Source organism: Guyanagaster necrorhizus, assembly GCF_019112545.1.
Source record: "Guyanagaster necrorhizus MCA 3950 unplaced genomic scaffold BT62scaffold_26, whole genome shotgun sequence".
NCBI lineage: Eukaryota > Fungi > Basidiomycota > Agaricomycetes > Agaricales > Physalacriaceae > Guyanagaster > Guyanagaster necrorhizus.
In genome coordinates this window covers 453,790-470,328 of record NW_025064905.1, presented here as the reverse complement: position 1 = coordinate 470,328, position 16,539 = coordinate 453,790, and the positions used below count along the sequence as shown (strand labels likewise).

The 16,539-nt window shown below is 46.2% G+C and overlaps 8 protein-coding genes across 8 annotated transcripts; 4 read left to right on the top strand and 4 right to left on the bottom strand.

Moving 5' to 3' along the window:
- Nucleotides 1-236: 236 nt before the first annotated feature.
- Nucleotides 237-972, bottom strand: BT62DRAFT_922375 (uncharacterized protein; the record flags this gene model as incomplete). Its single annotated transcript, XM_043184393.1, has 4 exons — nucleotides 237-501; nucleotides 566-573; nucleotides 826-836; nucleotides 879-972. The coding sequence occupies 4 exons, from the start codon at nucleotides 970-972 to the stop codon at nucleotides 237-239; spliced, it is 378 nt and encodes a 125-aa protein (XP_043036445.1).
- A 1,170-nt stretch (nucleotides 973-2,142) lies between these two features.
- BT62DRAFT_1079035 (uncharacterized protein) lies at nucleotides 2,143-3,823 on the top strand. Its single transcript, XM_043179442.1, has 6 exons — nucleotides 2,143-2,525; nucleotides 2,578-2,785; nucleotides 2,842-2,956; nucleotides 3,012-3,052; nucleotides 3,109-3,167; nucleotides 3,226-3,823. The coding sequence occupies exons 1-6, from the start codon at nucleotides 2,187-2,189 to the stop codon at nucleotides 3,436-3,438; spliced, it is 975 nt and encodes a 324-aa protein (XP_043036444.1). The 5' UTR covers nucleotides 2,143-2,186; the 3' UTR covers nucleotides 3,439-3,823.
- Nucleotides 3,260-5,801, bottom strand: BT62DRAFT_935664 (cytochrome P450). The gene is made up of 14 exons (XM_043186994.1): nucleotides 5,578-5,801; nucleotides 5,427-5,523; nucleotides 5,240-5,376; nucleotides 5,057-5,182; nucleotides 4,751-5,000; nucleotides 4,578-4,706; nucleotides 4,417-4,519; nucleotides 4,298-4,364; nucleotides 4,224-4,243; nucleotides 4,140-4,174; nucleotides 4,044-4,090; nucleotides 3,870-3,992; nucleotides 3,790-3,819; nucleotides 3,260-3,740 (listed from the first exon to the last, which is right to left on the bottom strand). Exons 1-14 carry the CDS (start codon nucleotides 5,730-5,732, stop codon nucleotides 3,548-3,550), a joined length of 1,512 nt encoding a protein of 503 aa, XP_043036443.1. The 5' UTR covers nucleotides 5,733-5,801; the 3' UTR covers nucleotides 3,260-3,547.
- Nucleotides 5,802-6,400: 599 nt separating this feature from the next.
- BT62DRAFT_904813 (uncharacterized protein) lies at nucleotides 6,401-7,682 on the bottom strand (the record flags this gene model as incomplete). Its single annotated transcript, XM_043183582.1, has 6 exons — nucleotides 6,401-6,667; nucleotides 6,721-6,779; nucleotides 6,829-6,869; nucleotides 6,921-7,032; nucleotides 7,085-7,292; nucleotides 7,347-7,682. The coding sequence occupies 6 exons, from the start codon at nucleotides 7,680-7,682 to the stop codon at nucleotides 6,401-6,403; spliced, it is 1,023 nt and encodes a 340-aa protein (XP_043036442.1).
- Nucleotides 7,683-8,278: 596 nt separating this feature from the next.
- BT62DRAFT_1079032 (MFS general substrate transporter) lies at nucleotides 8,279-10,873 on the top strand. Its single transcript, XM_043179441.1, has 13 exons — nucleotides 8,279-8,913; nucleotides 8,968-9,093; nucleotides 9,156-9,251; nucleotides 9,301-9,332; nucleotides 9,384-9,448; nucleotides 9,501-9,516; nucleotides 9,569-9,601; nucleotides 9,661-9,759; nucleotides 9,813-9,980; nucleotides 10,036-10,124; nucleotides 10,178-10,355; nucleotides 10,420-10,487; nucleotides 10,539-10,873. The coding sequence occupies exons 1-13, from the start codon at nucleotides 8,741-8,743 to the stop codon at nucleotides 10,812-10,814; spliced, it is 1,419 nt and encodes a 472-aa protein (XP_043036441.1). The 5' UTR covers nucleotides 8,279-8,740; the 3' UTR covers nucleotides 10,815-10,873.
- A 93-nt stretch (nucleotides 10,874-10,966) lies between these two features.
- Nucleotides 10,967-11,985, top strand: BT62DRAFT_364867 (uncharacterized protein). The gene is made up of 2 exons (XM_043180652.1): nucleotides 10,967-10,984; nucleotides 11,102-11,985. The coding sequence occupies exon 2, from the start codon at nucleotides 11,325-11,327 to the stop codon at nucleotides 11,829-11,831; it is 507 nt and encodes a 168-aa protein (XP_043036440.1). The 5' UTR covers nucleotides 10,967-10,984; nucleotides 11,102-11,324; the 3' UTR covers nucleotides 11,832-11,985.
- On the top strand, nucleotides 11,613-14,116 carry BT62DRAFT_954434 (MFS general substrate transporter). The gene is made up of 10 exons (XM_043188310.1): nucleotides 11,613-12,101; nucleotides 12,151-12,219; nucleotides 12,278-12,349; nucleotides 12,402-12,468; nucleotides 12,520-12,579; nucleotides 12,634-12,700; nucleotides 12,755-12,875; nucleotides 12,929-13,182; nucleotides 13,297-13,385; nucleotides 13,437-14,116. The coding sequence occupies exons 1-10, from the start codon at nucleotides 11,934-11,936 to the stop codon at nucleotides 13,910-13,912; spliced, it is 1,443 nt and encodes a 480-aa protein (XP_043036439.1). The 5' UTR covers nucleotides 11,613-11,933; the 3' UTR covers nucleotides 13,913-14,116.
- BT62DRAFT_982386 (FAD/NAD-binding domain-containing protein) lies at nucleotides 14,072-16,186 on the bottom strand (the record flags this gene model as incomplete). Its single annotated transcript, XM_043189676.1, has 12 exons — nucleotides 14,072-14,421; nucleotides 14,471-14,583; nucleotides 14,635-14,788; nucleotides 14,838-14,949; nucleotides 14,974-15,140; nucleotides 15,199-15,325; nucleotides 15,374-15,592; nucleotides 15,647-15,708; nucleotides 15,761-15,803; nucleotides 15,859-15,955; nucleotides 16,004-16,119; nucleotides 16,172-16,186. 12 exons carry the CDS (start codon nucleotides 16,184-16,186, stop codon nucleotides 14,072-14,074), a joined length of 1,575 nt encoding a protein of 524 aa, XP_043036438.1.
- Nucleotides 16,187-16,539: the final 353 nt, after the last annotated feature.

Sequence of the window (16,539 nt, the reverse complement as noted above, 5' to 3'; positions counted from 1 at the left end):
CTAACAATTTCTTTGGCCACCAGTAGAACTTCTTCTGAGGTTTTCTCTACCTCTAAGGCATCAAACCTAGTGCCTCTGAGATTCTTATCCTTGGTATATATTCCAGGGTTCTGGCTAGACTTAGATTTCTGATGACTTCTCTTGACCTTTTGGAATCTATCATCATTCTTTTCAGATTGACTATCTTTTTCTTGATTGATGTCATGAACTTGATTCCATGTTTTAAGGGCTTTCTCCTAGACTCTAATATCTAGCTCAGGGTCATTGATTTCCTGATTGTGATCAGCAAATTTTTCCTTTGCAATTGCTGAACTGGATCCATTCATAGGACTGTACATTTCAGATTGCTCCCAGTGCAAATGTTGTCTTCTCAGAATATCATGCTGTTCCTGAGTCAGATTCTTCTCTGCTTCTTGGATGATCTGTAGTTGCTCTTGGATGAGCCACCATCCCTTTTGGTAGTCAGCAATGGGAATGCCATGTTTTCTTAAGTCATCTAAGCTATAGATGCATTGTAACTGAGTGTGGTGAGGTTGTTTGGCCAATTCCATGGCCTCAGACTCACTTATGATTCTGTCATCAGCATCCATATGATACAATATATCATAATTAGTCACAATTTCACTATGTACACTCTTATTATATGGTCCTAGATCTGAGACATCCACTATCAGAGCTCCCTTGAGTCTGATGTCCTCTGATTCTTCCAAAGAATGAGAAAATTTTTTCTCACTCTCCAACTCCATTGTATGAAGGGGAGTTGGTTCATGCAGTTGTGGATTCACAGCTTGCAGCCAGTTGGAGAATGCTTTCCCTGACACTCACAGTGCCAAGTCCTGTAGAATTATTAGCTTGCAGCTCAGAAGTAACAAACTCACCTGGTACATCTAAAAGTGGGCTATCTATCTCAGCTATGACTGGCACCATAGAAATAGCAGTAGGTTGCTGACTTTGAAGGTTATAATGAGTCATCCATTCTTCATTAGATAATGAACAGTTTTTAGTGATTGATTGTTGGAAGTCCTTGGCTGATCAGGCCTAGGGTTACCAGATGATGACAACACAAAAGAGATTTATAATGAAGTGCAGATGAAAGAGTTTAAGAAGTTAAGCAAGTAATAGCCAATGGGGCTGTCAAAAATATGTGAGGGTGGCATCAAGGTCACTGCTCACATGAAGAACTTTAGTGCAGCCAGTGACAGTTGTAAAGGCTGTTGATTGCGAAAAGTCCGAACCGGTACAAAAAGACTAAGCTACTTTATATACTGGTTCATGTAAATCAAATACTAACTAAATCTATAGGTAAACAAAAGTAATCAGAGGTCTCGAAACGTCGACTCGTTACAGGTCTCCACATCGAGAGGAAAAAGGTTTTGGAGTGGTTTGTTCGCCTTCGGCCGAAAGCTAGCGGAGCGAAAACTGGCGAAAATATCACGGCTACCAGATACCGTTGATTTTTACGCAGCCTAGTCGGTTCATTACAGAGCACCACCAATCGGAAAAAGGACGTGTACTCACTCTGGTCCAAGGACAAAATCCTACACAGCCTCATACGCCGGAAGATTAACCGTACACCAGATAAATCAGCAGAGGCTTCTGATGAGCATGTATGTTGGCATGTGGCGGCAGGATAAAAGAAACGACTGTGGAACCTGCCGGAGGCCGTGCAGAGGCAAGCTTTCTCGTATCAATCTCGTACTCAGGTTGCCCTGGACCAATACTGATACTGAACATCGACCTGACTGGGTGCTTTGTATCAATGGATCAGAAAGCTTCTGGAGCTCAGAAGACCTAGGAACCCAAATCCTGGGATGCCTTCTACGACAAAAATTCTGGAAAGGTATCGAAGCTCCGCAATTTTGGCCTGTTTATGTTGTATTTATAGTGCAATCGCCATCAGAACTTTATCAGCCTTGCGAATCAGTGCTTAGGCCATCGTCAGTAATTTTAACTTTTAACCCTATAGACATCTTGGTGAGCAAAAGAGAACTCGATTCAAGTGTCGTAAATCGGTTTGATTTCCGTTACGCCACAGCTTTGGTCTTCTCTTTTCTGGCATCACTGGCGTCGCTATACCATCAATCAGATGAATCAATGCCCATCATGCTTCTCTTTTTGGTAAAAAAAGAACTCGCAATGCCAGCCCTCACTGTCTTATAACCTGGTTACCCCTGTGACGTCCCTTGATGGCCCCCCTCACCGACCAGCAAGCCAGCATTGTCGCATTGTACCTGGAGAGCACAGCTTGGGGTATCTTCCTTGTCACATTCGGGCTATGCCTTCGCTCTCTTCTGTTCTCAAAATCTGGCCTAAAGCCGTTTTCTGAGATAAATCGACCAATGTTCGCTGTATGTTTGATCATGCCAATATTCGCCACGGTGAATATGGCTATCAATACGAAAAGGGCGCTGGACTCTGTTGGACCTAGAGGTATCAGCGAGCAGTTCACTGATCTCGGGAGTGCTATCGAGATCGTCAAGTTCTCGTGTGTTAATCTACAGACACTTGTAGCGGATGGTATCCTCGTAAGCTTAGCTATTTGAAGGAACTCGGAATACCTAACCTAGTTTGGGATAGACTTATCGTTGTTGGATTGTTTACGGCAAGTCTTGGATGATAGCGGCTGCACCTGTGCTTTTATGGATAGGTGTTTTGGGAACGACCACCGCAAACATATACCTTCTCAGCACCATCCATTCCGAGGCTTTGACAGCAGCGACGAAACTTCGTCCTGTCGTTACTTCCTTTTGGGTCATAAGTATCGCTCTGAATATTATTACAACGGGTCCGTGGTCCCTCGCTCTTCATTTGGATTGCTCGCTCAGTTCTTCCTGCTTGTAGCTCTCATTGTCTTACGTATTTTTGCCGTGGATCGGAAAGTAACCTTCCAGCCAATGTCTGGGATATCTATTTCTCGCTCAGAGCGTCGTTTCAATGCACTGCAGCGGACAATGAGGTCAGCACACTCGGGAGTCAGGTGTTCCCGTCAACTGATTCCGATTACCTCTCAGGATCATCGTTGAATCTGGCGCAATCTATACCGGCATAGCGAGTAAATAATATTTCTCTATATTTCAATTATCTTTTGCTAAACAGTTGGCCTTGTAGTTATCACTTTTGCCACGTACGTCTCGGGAAACGTGGGAGTTTATATCACAAGCGCACTGGTGAGGTTTGCCCTAGATTGTGTTGCCTTAAATGCTCACTACGGCGGCATTATCCTAGGAGGTCCAAACGGCTGGAATCGCTTTCAATCTTGTCATTATCCGAGTACATAGCAGAACTTATCAGGATGAGACCAAAGCTATGACTGAGTTGCGGTTCTCGCTACGCTCTCGATGGGACGTCGAAACCAGTCCAACGAAGCCTCAAGACGGCGAAAGCACTGTCGATGACAAGGGGGTCGACTCAGATTCGAGAGCTGCCCCACTCAGGTGATGAATCAGAGGTCACTCGGCTTGTATATATATATTTATGGAAGGAAATACTTGGACTTTCGGAGTCGGCACTGCCATTACGATCCTTATGCGGCCGAGCTCCGCATCGCTCATACAAGCGCTTCGTAGTCATTCAGAATTCGTTTAAGCTCTTCTTTTGGAATCCGTGTCTCGAAATCGAGGGCGAAAGGCAGGGGATGTAGATTAGCCGTTTGCGTAAACGCCTGAGTATCGATCGGAGAACCATCCACTTCCTTCAAGCGAAAAGCCCATAACACGAAAGCGGTTGTTATGAACAGTGATCTGGCCGTGTGCCTGAGTTAAGAGTTCATGGCAAGAAATAGATACAAACCTATTGGCTAGTTGCTGTCCGGGACAGACTCTATATCCAAAATGATAAGTCTCTATTAGAGGTATGATAGATAGGCTAACCGTCTGCCAAAGCCGAAGTTCATTGACTTGATGTCGTCTCGGATATTACCCGACGAGTCTAACCATCTTTCTAGGCAGAATTTCTCTGGTTCAGGAAAAACGTTCTGAGAACGAGCAATCGACCTGCGCTAACGTTATTCCGAGGGAGACGACTCATGGGATGTCGAAATTCACCAATGACTGCCGATAACGGTTGCACCGGCAGGGATACGGTAACCACGCTGGGGCTTTTAGTTTCCCTGAAGCGGTGGATGATAACGAGAAGCTCACCCATATAATATCCTTCATGGCTCTATGAGGAAAGCCTAGATAACGTTGGAATGTTCCCAACCCTTCTAAAGACAGGTGACTCACCTGTAGCGCTTACGGGTCGCCTGTGAAGTCCTAATGTAAGCATGGCGAGAATTGGAGGAATGCGGAGGTCCTACCACCGGTAGCATTCCAGAATGAATGCGACGATGAATGGAAGAGACGCTTCATCCGCGAATGTAGGAGCTGACATCGACGGCATGAGTCATACTGAGGGCTGGACTGCTAACGTACGAACCGCGGCCCCGGCCCACGACTGCGTCTAGTTGGCCTTGAACTTTACTTTGGGTGTCAGGAAAGCATGCCGCTGCCATCATCATGATACTAATAGCGGAGGCAGTCTGTAGAATCCATGTTACTCACTCCCGCTATTCTCGGACTCCATAAATAATCACCCACAGTATCGGCTCCAGCAAGGAATAATCCTCCAGACAGGAAAGCAATTTCGTCTTCTGACATGTCATTTTTCAATTTCTTCTCCAATAGATTTTGGACGAAGTTCGGTTTGATAATGTGCTCGCCTCGGTTCTGTGAATCATGAGTAGAGTTGTTATGTCAGCAGCGGAACTGACAATTTGTTCTTTTACTGTGTCCACCGATGATCGAGAGAAGGCAAGCTCTTCTTTGTGCCAGCGGCGCAACCGCGAAAGATATCCAGGCACGTATTGAAGGATCGGCATTGAGTCAACCCAGTAAGCACCAGTCCTAATGACAGTACCGAATCTATGCGCAAACAGCAAGATCTTTTGAACTAAAGGATCAGAATATGATGTCGTCGACGGCTTTCCGTAAGTGAGTGTGATAACTACCGATGCCGCGTAACTAAAGAGATGACTGCCGGTAAGAACTGAGAAACGAATGAAAGTAATGGAATCTACCGCTTTGCGTGTTCGATATGTTGCGAAGAATCTTCCAAGAGATCCCTGACAAGATTGACTGCGTTTTTCATTTGCAATGGCTGGTACGTTTGAATTACCCTGGTACTAAGCTGGGATTGAATAACTCTGTGATCTCTTTCATTAACCATGACGATAATGACTTTCATGAATTCCGACGCGTACCTGCGGAACTTCTTAAAGCGTTCACCTGCCCCCATCATGAGTAGGCGCATATTTTTACACATCGTTTCCTGCACTGCGATAGACCTTGGACGATCCTGTAGGATGGCATTTTCCTTCTCCATTATCTCTAACGCCGGCTGAAGCTATTGTCAATAATTTGTTGTTAGAAATAGGTTACGAATTATACCTCATATCGCCCAATGATGATAATGTCGGTCAATCCCCGCCTCAACGAGAATACAGGACCGTATTTTTGCGTCATTTCTTCGTAACGAAGCCATGGACTATGCCCGATATGTGAACATATAGTCCGAAGCCAAGCTGCAAGTCCGACTTACGATCCAGTTGGAATTTCAGTGCCAAATAGCCAATAACGAGGGGGACCAGGCGGCAAAGGAAGTTTAGACCGTCGATTGGAATACCATGCAGCCAGAGCTAGGGTAAAGCCAGTGACTAATAGCAACCAATAAGCTACCGTGTTGGGGGTCACCATCGTTGGTAAACATTAGGTTCCCGCCTACGTGGGCGCTTAATATTGAATGTCGGCATCTGATGATAGAACGTTCGAACAAACAACTGTACAAGCGACATAGACTAATACTCGACCACTTCGTACGTGATGAACCGAGAATAACCTTCTGAGTTCATCAGGTGTTGATTTGTTTTCGCAGTAGCAAATAGATACGAACCAGCTCGTAGTGGCGTGTTCTTACTCTCACGCCGACATTGGCCAGACGACCTGACTGAACTGTATCAAGATTCTCCGAAACATCCACTCCACGATGTGTTCCCGATCAATCAAGGGCTCCTTTCGCCGAGAAAAACTGCGTTATCACCGACACCGAAATCCGAACCCCAATAACAGTCAACTGATATGCGATGATTATCGTAGACATTCTCGGAGTATCAAGTGTGGTAAGCTAGAAATCGTGCAACCCTCTTCATACCCTGCTGGAACAAAGAAACAGGTATAAACACAACTACATAGGAAGACCATGTCGTTGGTGCTCAGGAAAACAGTTCTATGCAAAGCAGACACCTAGTGATACACGAAGCAAATTTCAGTCAGACTAGTTGGCCAGCAACAGTATTACTGGTTAAAGAACGTACACAGGGATCATCCAACTGTAATAATTAATTCCGTACTCCTTCATTCATCAATCATTCAACCTCAAAACCAGAAATGGCACCAATACTATGACTTTGTGAGGAAGTCACGGTTGATTCAAGCTTGGGTGGATCTGAATCATCTTCGACCTGATGATCAACTGAAACTTCGATGGCTTCCGAGTCCTTCGGAGGACGCCTGGTGAAGTGTAAAGGAATAGAATGTGATTGGGTGGAGGTCTTGGTCGTGTACGCATTGCGTCCGGCCTGACTAACTCTGATGATGATTAGATTGAAGGCGATTCCAACCGTTTGCATTTCCTGGGAATAATATCCAGTAAGGAAGGAAAGAAAACGTTGAGCATACGATTTACAATTGCACTGGTCACGTAGACACCTTGGCTTCCTGAGACATAGGTTGCACACGTTGTGACTTGCGGCCACGGGTAAGCATCAGGAAAAGAATGCTTCTGAACACGCACTAGCTACGCTTGTGTAAAGCGCCCCGGATTCGATGATAATTCTTTGTAAGTCTGTCAGAAAATGTCATCAGGGATTGTGAACAACGTGGCACCTCATGATTTGCTGTAGTCTGCTATAACGTCTCGAACGAGCCGTTGAACGACTAACAATCGAAAATTCAGCGTTTGAACGGTCGACCCTGTAAATGCGAATCACGATAAGCACTGGTGATAGGAGTTAGTTACGGAAAATCCCCGACAAAATGATATGACGAACTCGTGGCAATAATATTCAGGGCAATACTGATGGACCAAAACGATGTTACGATAGGTCGGAGGCTCTTTGCAGCGGTGAGGGCCTCGGAGTGAATTGAATGCAGGACAATGATGTTTAAAATTGCCGCGACCAAGACTCCCAGCCACAAAAAAGCAGGGACAATGGCTGCGGCCCACGATTTACTATATATGACCCAGACGCGATATGTCTTGAAAAATCTGCACATCAGCCGCAAGCCAAAAAAGAGATGAATGATTATCACCAGCATGGCATCAGCAATGAGTGTCTGAACGTTTACACAGATGAATTTGACGGTCTCCGTCGCACTTCCAAGATTCGTGAATTGGTCACTTATCCCAGATGCACGGACGGATTCTACGGCACGAAGAATATTGAGGGCCAGATTTACCGTAGCGAAGATCGGCATTGCAATGCAGATGGCCACCATCGGTCGATCAATTTGGGAAAATGGCTTGAAGCCGGTATTGGTCCAGAGCAGAGCGCGAAGACATAGCCCAAATGTGACAAGGAAAATACCCCAGCATGCACTTTCCACGAATAGTGCGATTATGCTCGCCTCTTGGTCAGTGAGAGCCATAGATGAAGTTAGAAGCTGGTTTCCAGCGAGGATGCTGTGATATTTATTGGACGAAACGAGCAGAGGACAAGAGCATCATGATCCATGATGCATATTCATGGTGAGTGCAACATTGCTAACAAGAAGCTCAACGAATGAATAGAGGCTGCTGACACGTGAGAATTATGACAATGTCAAACAAACAAAGGCCGTAATCCTAGGCTGATAGACAAATCCATTCAGTGGAGGTAGCTTGGAGCGGAGAGCTCGGATCTGTTACAGATGGCTCGAGCTAATTTTGGGAATCAGTTGCCGCCATCAGTTTAGGACACATGGTCAAACAAAGGAATCCGGCAAAGTATCCGAGAGAGCCGATAGCCGGACATTCAAGCTCGGAAAATCCCGTATTCGGGCCGCAATAAGCTCGTAGCCGACAATTCTTGGCGCACCCTCAATACAGATCCGCATGGTCTCCTTCAAATTTTTTACACTGATACCGCGACCTCGCGTAGAAAAAATGTGTTACAGTAGTATGTTCTCCATTCATCTTTCCGCCAAGAACTAATCGTGTAAAAGAAATAGAATCTCCTTTAATACAAAGATTGGAATGCACTGTCCATGCGCTGTCAAACCAAGTCATAGGTCTATTCTCATGTTTTGATAACATGTGAGGCAGACTTGATCATTTACATCCCCCGTTTTTGACCTCTGCATTCAACGATGCGCTTGATATGATAGGTCTTATTCACTGGAAGCTTCTCATCTTCGTGGACAAGGGCTAATACTTCTTTGATGTTATCTATGCGAACGGTTCGCCACCCTTGCTCTGGGGTTTCTCCCGCTGAAGTCTCGATCCGATATCGATCTCGGAAAGGCAACACATTCGAGAATCTGATTAGCCTGTAAGTTTCCTACTAGCGCTCCTTGTGGCAATATTCCATTTTACCTTAATGGTAGTTTAATATGATCCTATCAGCAGAAGATCTAGCTGAAAATAACCAGGCAGGCGCTTGGCTGCCACATGAATTGTATATGATTGATGAGGAATCGAGTTGGCCACATTCGGCCTTACATAGACGATGTCCTCCCACCAACTTCAACTCGAAGAGAATCCCGATGTGTCCACGCAAATTTGTGATGATGATATTACCCAACAGAATCCTCCAAACGCCGATGCTAACATTACTTCCGAGGGAAGATATGCCTGGATATGCCTACTTTGCTCGTTCGTTGTGAACTTCTTAGCTCTGGGGTGAGCGCATTACTTTTTCGTTCGGAATGCACCACATTTCGTGCTCTTTGCTAGCATTGAAAGCACCTGGGGTGTTTATCAAGATTACTATTTCAATACAGCGGAACTTGGTCACGTTTCGAACTCGAATCTCGCATGGGTGGGAGCAATTCAAGCGGTTGGTGTGTCGGTTTTGGGATTGTGAGTCCCACATATTCAATCATATTCATACTACAGTGTGTACTCACGCTATCCGGTTGCAGTCCGGCAGGCAAGCTCGCCGAGAGGATTGGCTATCGGATGACTGGAATCATTGGCTGTACACTGATGACGATCGGCCTTCTGGGTGCCTCGTTTTCGTGAGTATGCGCATTGTAAAGTGACTGACTGCTGAACGTAAGATGGCAGGAGTGAGGTATGGCACTTGTACCTCAATCAAGGTTGGTATTGGTTCTGTTCTACAGATTGATTTTGACTTCTCGCCTTCGTAGGGATCGTATTCGCTATGGGGAGTGCCTTTGCCGTCATCCCGGCCCTTACTATACCCTCACAATGGGTAAGGATGCTTCGACCTGTCCAGTTTCAGAATGACTGATATGTTGATCTAGTTTGTCAAATATCGAGGTTCGACATCGTTCTCATTATTTTGACTTCTACTCACTCTCTTGAAATGTAGGATTCGCGACGGGAGTCGGTGTCAGCGGATACGGTAGGTGTTTCAGTCATGGTAGCAAATTAGATTTCCGACTCATTTGACAATGACTTAAGGGATTGGTGGACTGGTTCTCAGTCCAGTGACTCAAAAGCTAATCAACGAACTGGGAATCCGATGGACTCTACGCATCATGGGCTTGCTTACCTTCGCCGGTACGTTGTGCGCTGAGTTTTTATGGACTTACATGAGAGCTGTCTCTGAACAGTGGCCGGAGTCGCATTCCTCTTCATGAGAACCAAGAGCATACCCGTTGTCCAGAAAAACGATCGTATTCAAATATCGCACCTTCTGAAAGACCCCGTCATATATGCCCTCTGGATATTTATGCTTCTGTCAGCCTTCGGTTATTATATCCCCACTTTTTACACACCAGGTTTTTCCTTTGTAATGCTTCATTGAATATTTCCGACCCTCATTCCTTTGTACAGAATACGCGAGAAACGAGCTACACCATACTGCGCAAGGTGGGGCTAACGCACTCGCCCTGCAATCTGGTCTCTCTGCTGTTGGTCGTGTGGTAAGTATCCGTAACGTAGTTCGATAATTACCTGTCTCATTCTCAATTTATAGCTTACCGGCTTAATGGGTGACCGCGTTGGACACCTCACGGCCTTGTCCATATGCCAGCTTATAGCCGGAATTGCACAAATGGCGGTGTGGCCGTTTTGCGCGAACCTTCCGAGCCTTATGGCTTTCTCCGCCGTGTATGGCTTTTTCTCTGGCGGTATCGTTAGCTTGCCTCCGGTCGGTGAGTTTGATACCTATAGGCTGTTCTGGCCATAGACACCTTACTGATTTTTTCTCTCAACAAGCCTTGGCAGAGATATACGGCACCCAGCAGCTTGCGAGTATCACTGGCTTGATCCTGACTGGTAACATTGTGAGTAACCTACACTTAAAATTTCTTTAACCTCATTCATACTACCGGCAGCCGGGAACCATCGTTGGGCCGTCTATTGCCGGAGCAATCATCGACAAAAATACATTTCCGGCCGGAAAAATCAATTTCTTACCTGTCCAGCTGTATGGTGGAAGTTGGTTTATAGGAGGATGTCTCGCGACATCATTCGTCGCGTTGCTTCATAGAATTTCCCGGAAACGCTCTGTCAGAGCTGTACGGGAAGGTGAGAGCTTGCACGAGGGTCAGGCCGAGCTTGAGATAAGAGGCAGTGATCGGGAGGTGTTCCCTATAGATCTTAGAAAATGATTTTGAAAGATCTGCATGATTCTGTCTGTATGTTTTTATGGAACCGTTCTTTCCTCCCCAACCATTGCTCAATGAGCGGAACATCGGGCCGACTTCTTCGTTCCGGCCCGAAGCTGGGTTGTTTTTTTTTGCTCATCCGTCGCCTCGGCTCACTGTCACTTAAATCAAACGTGCGATGCGACTTTAAGGTAAGCAGATACATCGCTTGTCTCTTTAAATAGTCGTGTTACTGACCCATAATTCGATTAGGATGTTTACTGCTGTCTTGTTCTCTAATCACCCTGCAGCCAAGTCGACAGTGGACAAACGCTAATCATATCCTTTATATTGTGCGCTGTACACAGGTGTTTGTTTCGGTTCGTTACTTTTATCTCCAGTCCGTTGAATGGAGACGCCCTCCCCTTGACTAGATCTTCCTCCGGGTACTGCGATATAATACTCATCCAGGGCCTTTCTCTCTTCTTTCGTTGAGAACCGACGCACAGTCCAGGATAGTGGAGGAGAATTTTAATGTTTCATCATCCCTGCTTACACGATGTTGTCGTCCTTCACGCCTACTTCCGCGGATCGTACTTGTTTCGGCCGCCGACGCGTCATCGATATCTGAATAGTGTTGAAGATGCTACCATCCAAGAGAAAAGGAAGATAAGAAAGGTACCTACGAGACAAGACTCCCCGTCTCTGTGTGGGATCATCATGTCCCTGTTGAGTGCCGACTCGGAGGCGCAGCACCTCATTCTCTGTTCGTCGCAGCGTGCGATTGAAGCATTTTATTTGTTTATGACACAGACGCGTGAAAATAACAACAGTTCGTTGTCAATATCTATAGTATCAGCTGGCAACAAGGACCTCGGCCTTGTGCCTCGCCGACATCAAGCTTCTGACCTAATTCAGTTCGTCCACAGAGCGCCTGATTTGAGCTGGATGATGGTAATCGTTCTATTCATTTCAAGCCCATTGCACCACCGCCAGGTGGGGCTCATCACGGTCCTTCTCACGGCCTCAGGGGGAACTTGAGTTATTCTTGATTGATCCATTTAGCATTCAACCGGGTGCCTCAATTCTGGGCTGGATTTAAAGTGCAAAGTCGACTGTTTTCTTTATCCGCTCATCGCCATCATGGATGAAAAGTACAGTCACAAAGAGAGTTTGGCCGGAGAGAAATTGTCCAATGAGGACTCTCCGAGATTCCTCTTACCATCGGTGGACGTTCGAAGGGTTCCCTGGTGGAAGCTAGACGTGCAGATCCTCCCCATCGTCACGATCATGTATCTCTTAAACTTCCTGGTAAGTCTATCGACAATCTTTCGCGATCATTTCCTACCACATCTTATAGGATCGCGGGAATATAGGAAATGCCCGGGTTGCTGGGTTGCAAGCGAATCTTGGAATGACGGATAGTCAGGTAGGTTGGGTTGAATCAGAACTTTCGACAACATATGTATAACACCTTTACATTGTAGTACAGTCTTCTCTTGACTGCTACGTTAATTCCCTATGCGTTGGTCGAAATTCCGAGCAACTTATTTCTAACGGTAAGCGTCAGTTTGTGCTTTATTGGAACATACTGAGGGTAATACTTACCAGCGCATTGGGGCTCATATTGTCCTCCCTACTTTGGTTGTCATATGGGGCGCAGTTACTGCATTCCAAGGTACCTTCCTTTTTAAAGCTTCTTCGTTTCCGAGTCCGAACATAACCGTAGGGCTGGTTACTTCTTACGGCGGCCTCGTCGCTTGTCGAGTAATTCTAGGCTGCTGTGAAGGTGACACAAACGTCCATGTGCACAGTTGAATCACTCAACAGTTATGTTTCCCAGGCGGTCTGCTGCCAGGATTATCTTTATATGTCGCGTCATTTTATCCACGGAGTAAGCTTCAACTCAGGAACGTATCATGTACCTAGTAGTTGGTTCCTGGCTCACTGACGTTGTACAACAGAATAGCGCTATTTTTTGCTTCGACTGCATTGGCCGGAGCCTTCTCTGGTCTGCTGGCATCAGCTATCGATCATCTGGATGGTCATGATGGGAGACCTGCGTGGAAATATATTTTCATCCTGGTATGTTTGTGATACTTCGGATATTAGAAGCTCTAGAATTGTCTACTTTCCAGGAAGGAAGTTTTACCGTCTTGTATGGACTTGTCTGCTTTGTCATTATGCCGCGTTCCCTTTCGACGATTCCGCTCCTGACTTCCGAAGAGTGGTCCAACGCCGAGGCACTCCTCGTTCAAGAGCATACCATGCTTGCAAAAGACGACGGTCATTTCAGCTGGTCTTCGACTTTAAATGCATTATTCCAACCTCATGTACTGTTGTATTTCGTCTTGGGATTTTTCGGAGGTATGTATGTCGGAGGTATTGAGAAGTATACTAATAGATGGTACTCACGACAGGTCTGACTCTGACCGCTCTCGCATAGTATGTCAGCCTTTCTCCATCATATTGTTCTTGCTGACGACGTTATTACCAACTACCATAGTTTCGAGCCTAGTATAGTGGAAAGCCTTGGATATACAGCTAACCGAGCACAATTAATGTCGGTTCCTCCGTATGCCGTGGCCTGGGCGGGTAAGCTCCTCCTTCGCCAAGGAAATCGACCCGTCTCACAGACTCTTTCAGTGAACATCATCACCGCTTTCGTATCGGACCGGTATAGGCTTCGTGGAGTCACTGTCATGTTCCATTCCATGCTGGCTACTATTGGATTTGCCGTATTTCTCGGCAGTAAGAACAATCATGTCCGATATGGTTCTCTCTTCCTGTTCGTCCCAGGTGTATACTGCTCTCCTCCTTCGCTTCTCGCATGGGCAGCCAATAACTCGGCACCCCGGTTTAGGCGAGCAGCGGTGATAGCTTTCTTACTGAGCTCGACCAGTTTGGGCGGTATTTTAGCAACGTGGTTGTTCGGATCGCTATCCAAGGCTCCAGATTACGACAATGCGACTATCGTATCTATAGTCTTTTCTGCTGGTATGATAGTGGCGGCGTTTGCGAATATCGTATGGTTGAATGCTCAGAACAAAAAGAGGAAAGCGGTGGCGAATCCTGGACCTGTCAACGATGACAGAAGTGACGGCTTCCTTTACAAATTATAGGACTCGGAACGATTGGGATTCCAATGTCATTTACTTTATGCAAATATAGTTGGGTTTTACTCATTACTTGTAGATGTTTGACGAGTTTCATGGTAAATCATGTTCTCAATGTTTACTGCACTACGTCCACTTTTCCTCGTTTCTGGTAGTCAGATTTAATTACTGTACGTTTTTCAGACCAAAGTTGCCAACTTGGAGATTCAGAACCAAACCATCGACGCTCTCTGCTGCGACGTGAATAGGTCCGTCGTACATGGTGTGAACTGCCTTTCGTGCATTGATCTCCTTCAACACCAATTTGGCCTCATTGTCATCCTGAGCCAAAGCTTCAATCTCATGGTCAGTCATGATTGGTGCTGACGGTGAGCACAACTCTGGTCCAAGTCGTGCTCCTACAGCTTCATGCATTTGCGGGTCCGTAGGGGCGAAGATATCTTTGCAAAAGTCCATGGTCTTCTGTAACTCGACTTCGGATATAGTTTTGCCAACATCGGCTGTGCCTTGAATCACTGTGATATACGTGAGTGATATTATGAGAAAGATTGAAATACTACTTGCCCGGTCTGAGGATATCAAAAGCTCTATCAAAGTTGTCCTCGTCGACCTCGGCCAGAATATGCAAATCTTGATTGCGAATCTGTTTATAGACACCCATCACAACAAGTAAAAAGCTGATGCGGGTCGTTGGAATACAGAACGATACGTTTCAAGGGATGCCGTACCGAGTATACGCAATAGCAACTTTCTTGTCATGAAACTGCGCCGCCTGCAACTCCGAACAGGTTTTCCGAATCGAGGCCGATATCGAGGCGGCGGCAGTTAGCGCACCCAAAAGCGCCAAATGAACTCCGCTTGAGAAGAATGGATCGATGAAGGCTGGAAAACGTGTTAGTATATTGAAGCACCATTTAGGTTGAAAACGCACCAGATGCGTCACCGATGAGTCTGAAATGATCGCCAGAGTATCTGTCGGCCGCATAGCTATAATCGCTGGCGCTATGAATGCGTGTACGGCTGCCCTCCCCTTGAAGGACCGCCTTACAGAGAAACTTGTCGCTTACTGTAGGCGCTAGTCTGAGCTGTGCGAGATAGTCGTCCTTTGTGGAATAATGCACGCCGTTGCTCGCGGATAGAGCCTTTCTAGCAATGCCCGATGCCTGATCAGTGACAATCCCTACTGAAACCGTGCCATCGTGTAGGGGTATGAACCACGCCCAGCCGCTACCATCTAGAGGAAGATAGCGGTTCAATGGAGATTATATATAGATAGTGAAGTAAAATAAAACCTGTCAATGCCTCAAAAAATGGAGCGTTGTCGCGTTGGCTCCCTGGCATGTATCGCTTTGCCCCGGTCCAATAGCCCCAGGACGCGACGTTTCTAAGGGTATTGTTCATTTTGCGATTTTTCAAGTACTAGATGCAAGATGCAATGAATTTTCAGGCACCTAGAGGTACACATACCTTGGTTGACATGATCCCCGCTCGGCCGGAAGCATCGACGAGATAGTCAAAGGAGATTGAACGAAGCTCCCCATCAGGACATTTAAATTCAGCCCTAATTGGTCTGCCTTTGCCGGTGTTGTTGTCCGCAAATATCAGCCTGGCGACTCTATGATTTTCGAACACTTTGGCCCCGAGCTCTTCAGCATGACGCAGTAAGATCTCGTCGAATTCCGAGCGCTTCTAAACAGGCTTTAACTTGCATTGCAATATACACGATAAGGGAAGAATTACCACGTTCCAAGCTGCGGCATTATATCCATTGTTGCTGCCACTAAGGGAAGAGAAGTCGGTGTCTTGAATTTTAAATTTAGTCAGTTACGCCGCGACGAAGGAATAATGCCATACATCCTTCACGTTTGTGCTGCTGAAACTTTACCGCCGCACCAGGCTAGTCAGTGAGGGTCAACTCAATGATAAATGGTAATTTTATGCAATAGTTCCACCTTGGGACAAAAGCCATGAGAAGCGACCTTGTCGTCCGCACCGGAGAATTTCAGGAATGGACGGATCGACGGAAGCATGCTTTCTCCGATATGGTAACTTTGTTGATTTTAGTAAGAGATAGAATAAGGGATACAAGGCGCTTACCGAGGGAATGTCGCGGCCTCCAAGATGACGACCGAGAAACCTTCTCTGGCCAAGATGGAGGCACAGTAGCTCCCTGCAGGTCCGCCGCCGACAACCAGAATTTGAACATGAGAAGGCTGTAAGACGACTTGAGACCGGGGATTAAAAATATTCGCGTAGATTACAGACCAATGGTGAGATCATTATGTGGTTCAGGTACTGGATCCCTCCAGGACAGTGAAAGGAGTTGATCCTATATATGTGTATAGCCGTATCCCTGCCGTTTATAGACGTCCTGCTAGGGAGAAAAAGGCATAAGAAGCTTTGTTATCATATGCTGTGATCTGGCGGCTAGCTATCCTGGAGGTAATCTCGCGACATCGCCGCAATATCAATGAAGAAGTTAGATCTTGGTTCATGCACAATAAGTTCAACAAGCGGCGTTTTGGATGATTGCCGGTTGACGGGCCCGGCCTATTCCACGGCAGCAGCCGAATCACAACCGTTCATTGCGGATCCAGCAAACTGTATTCTTCGAATTCTGATGATAAAGTCGA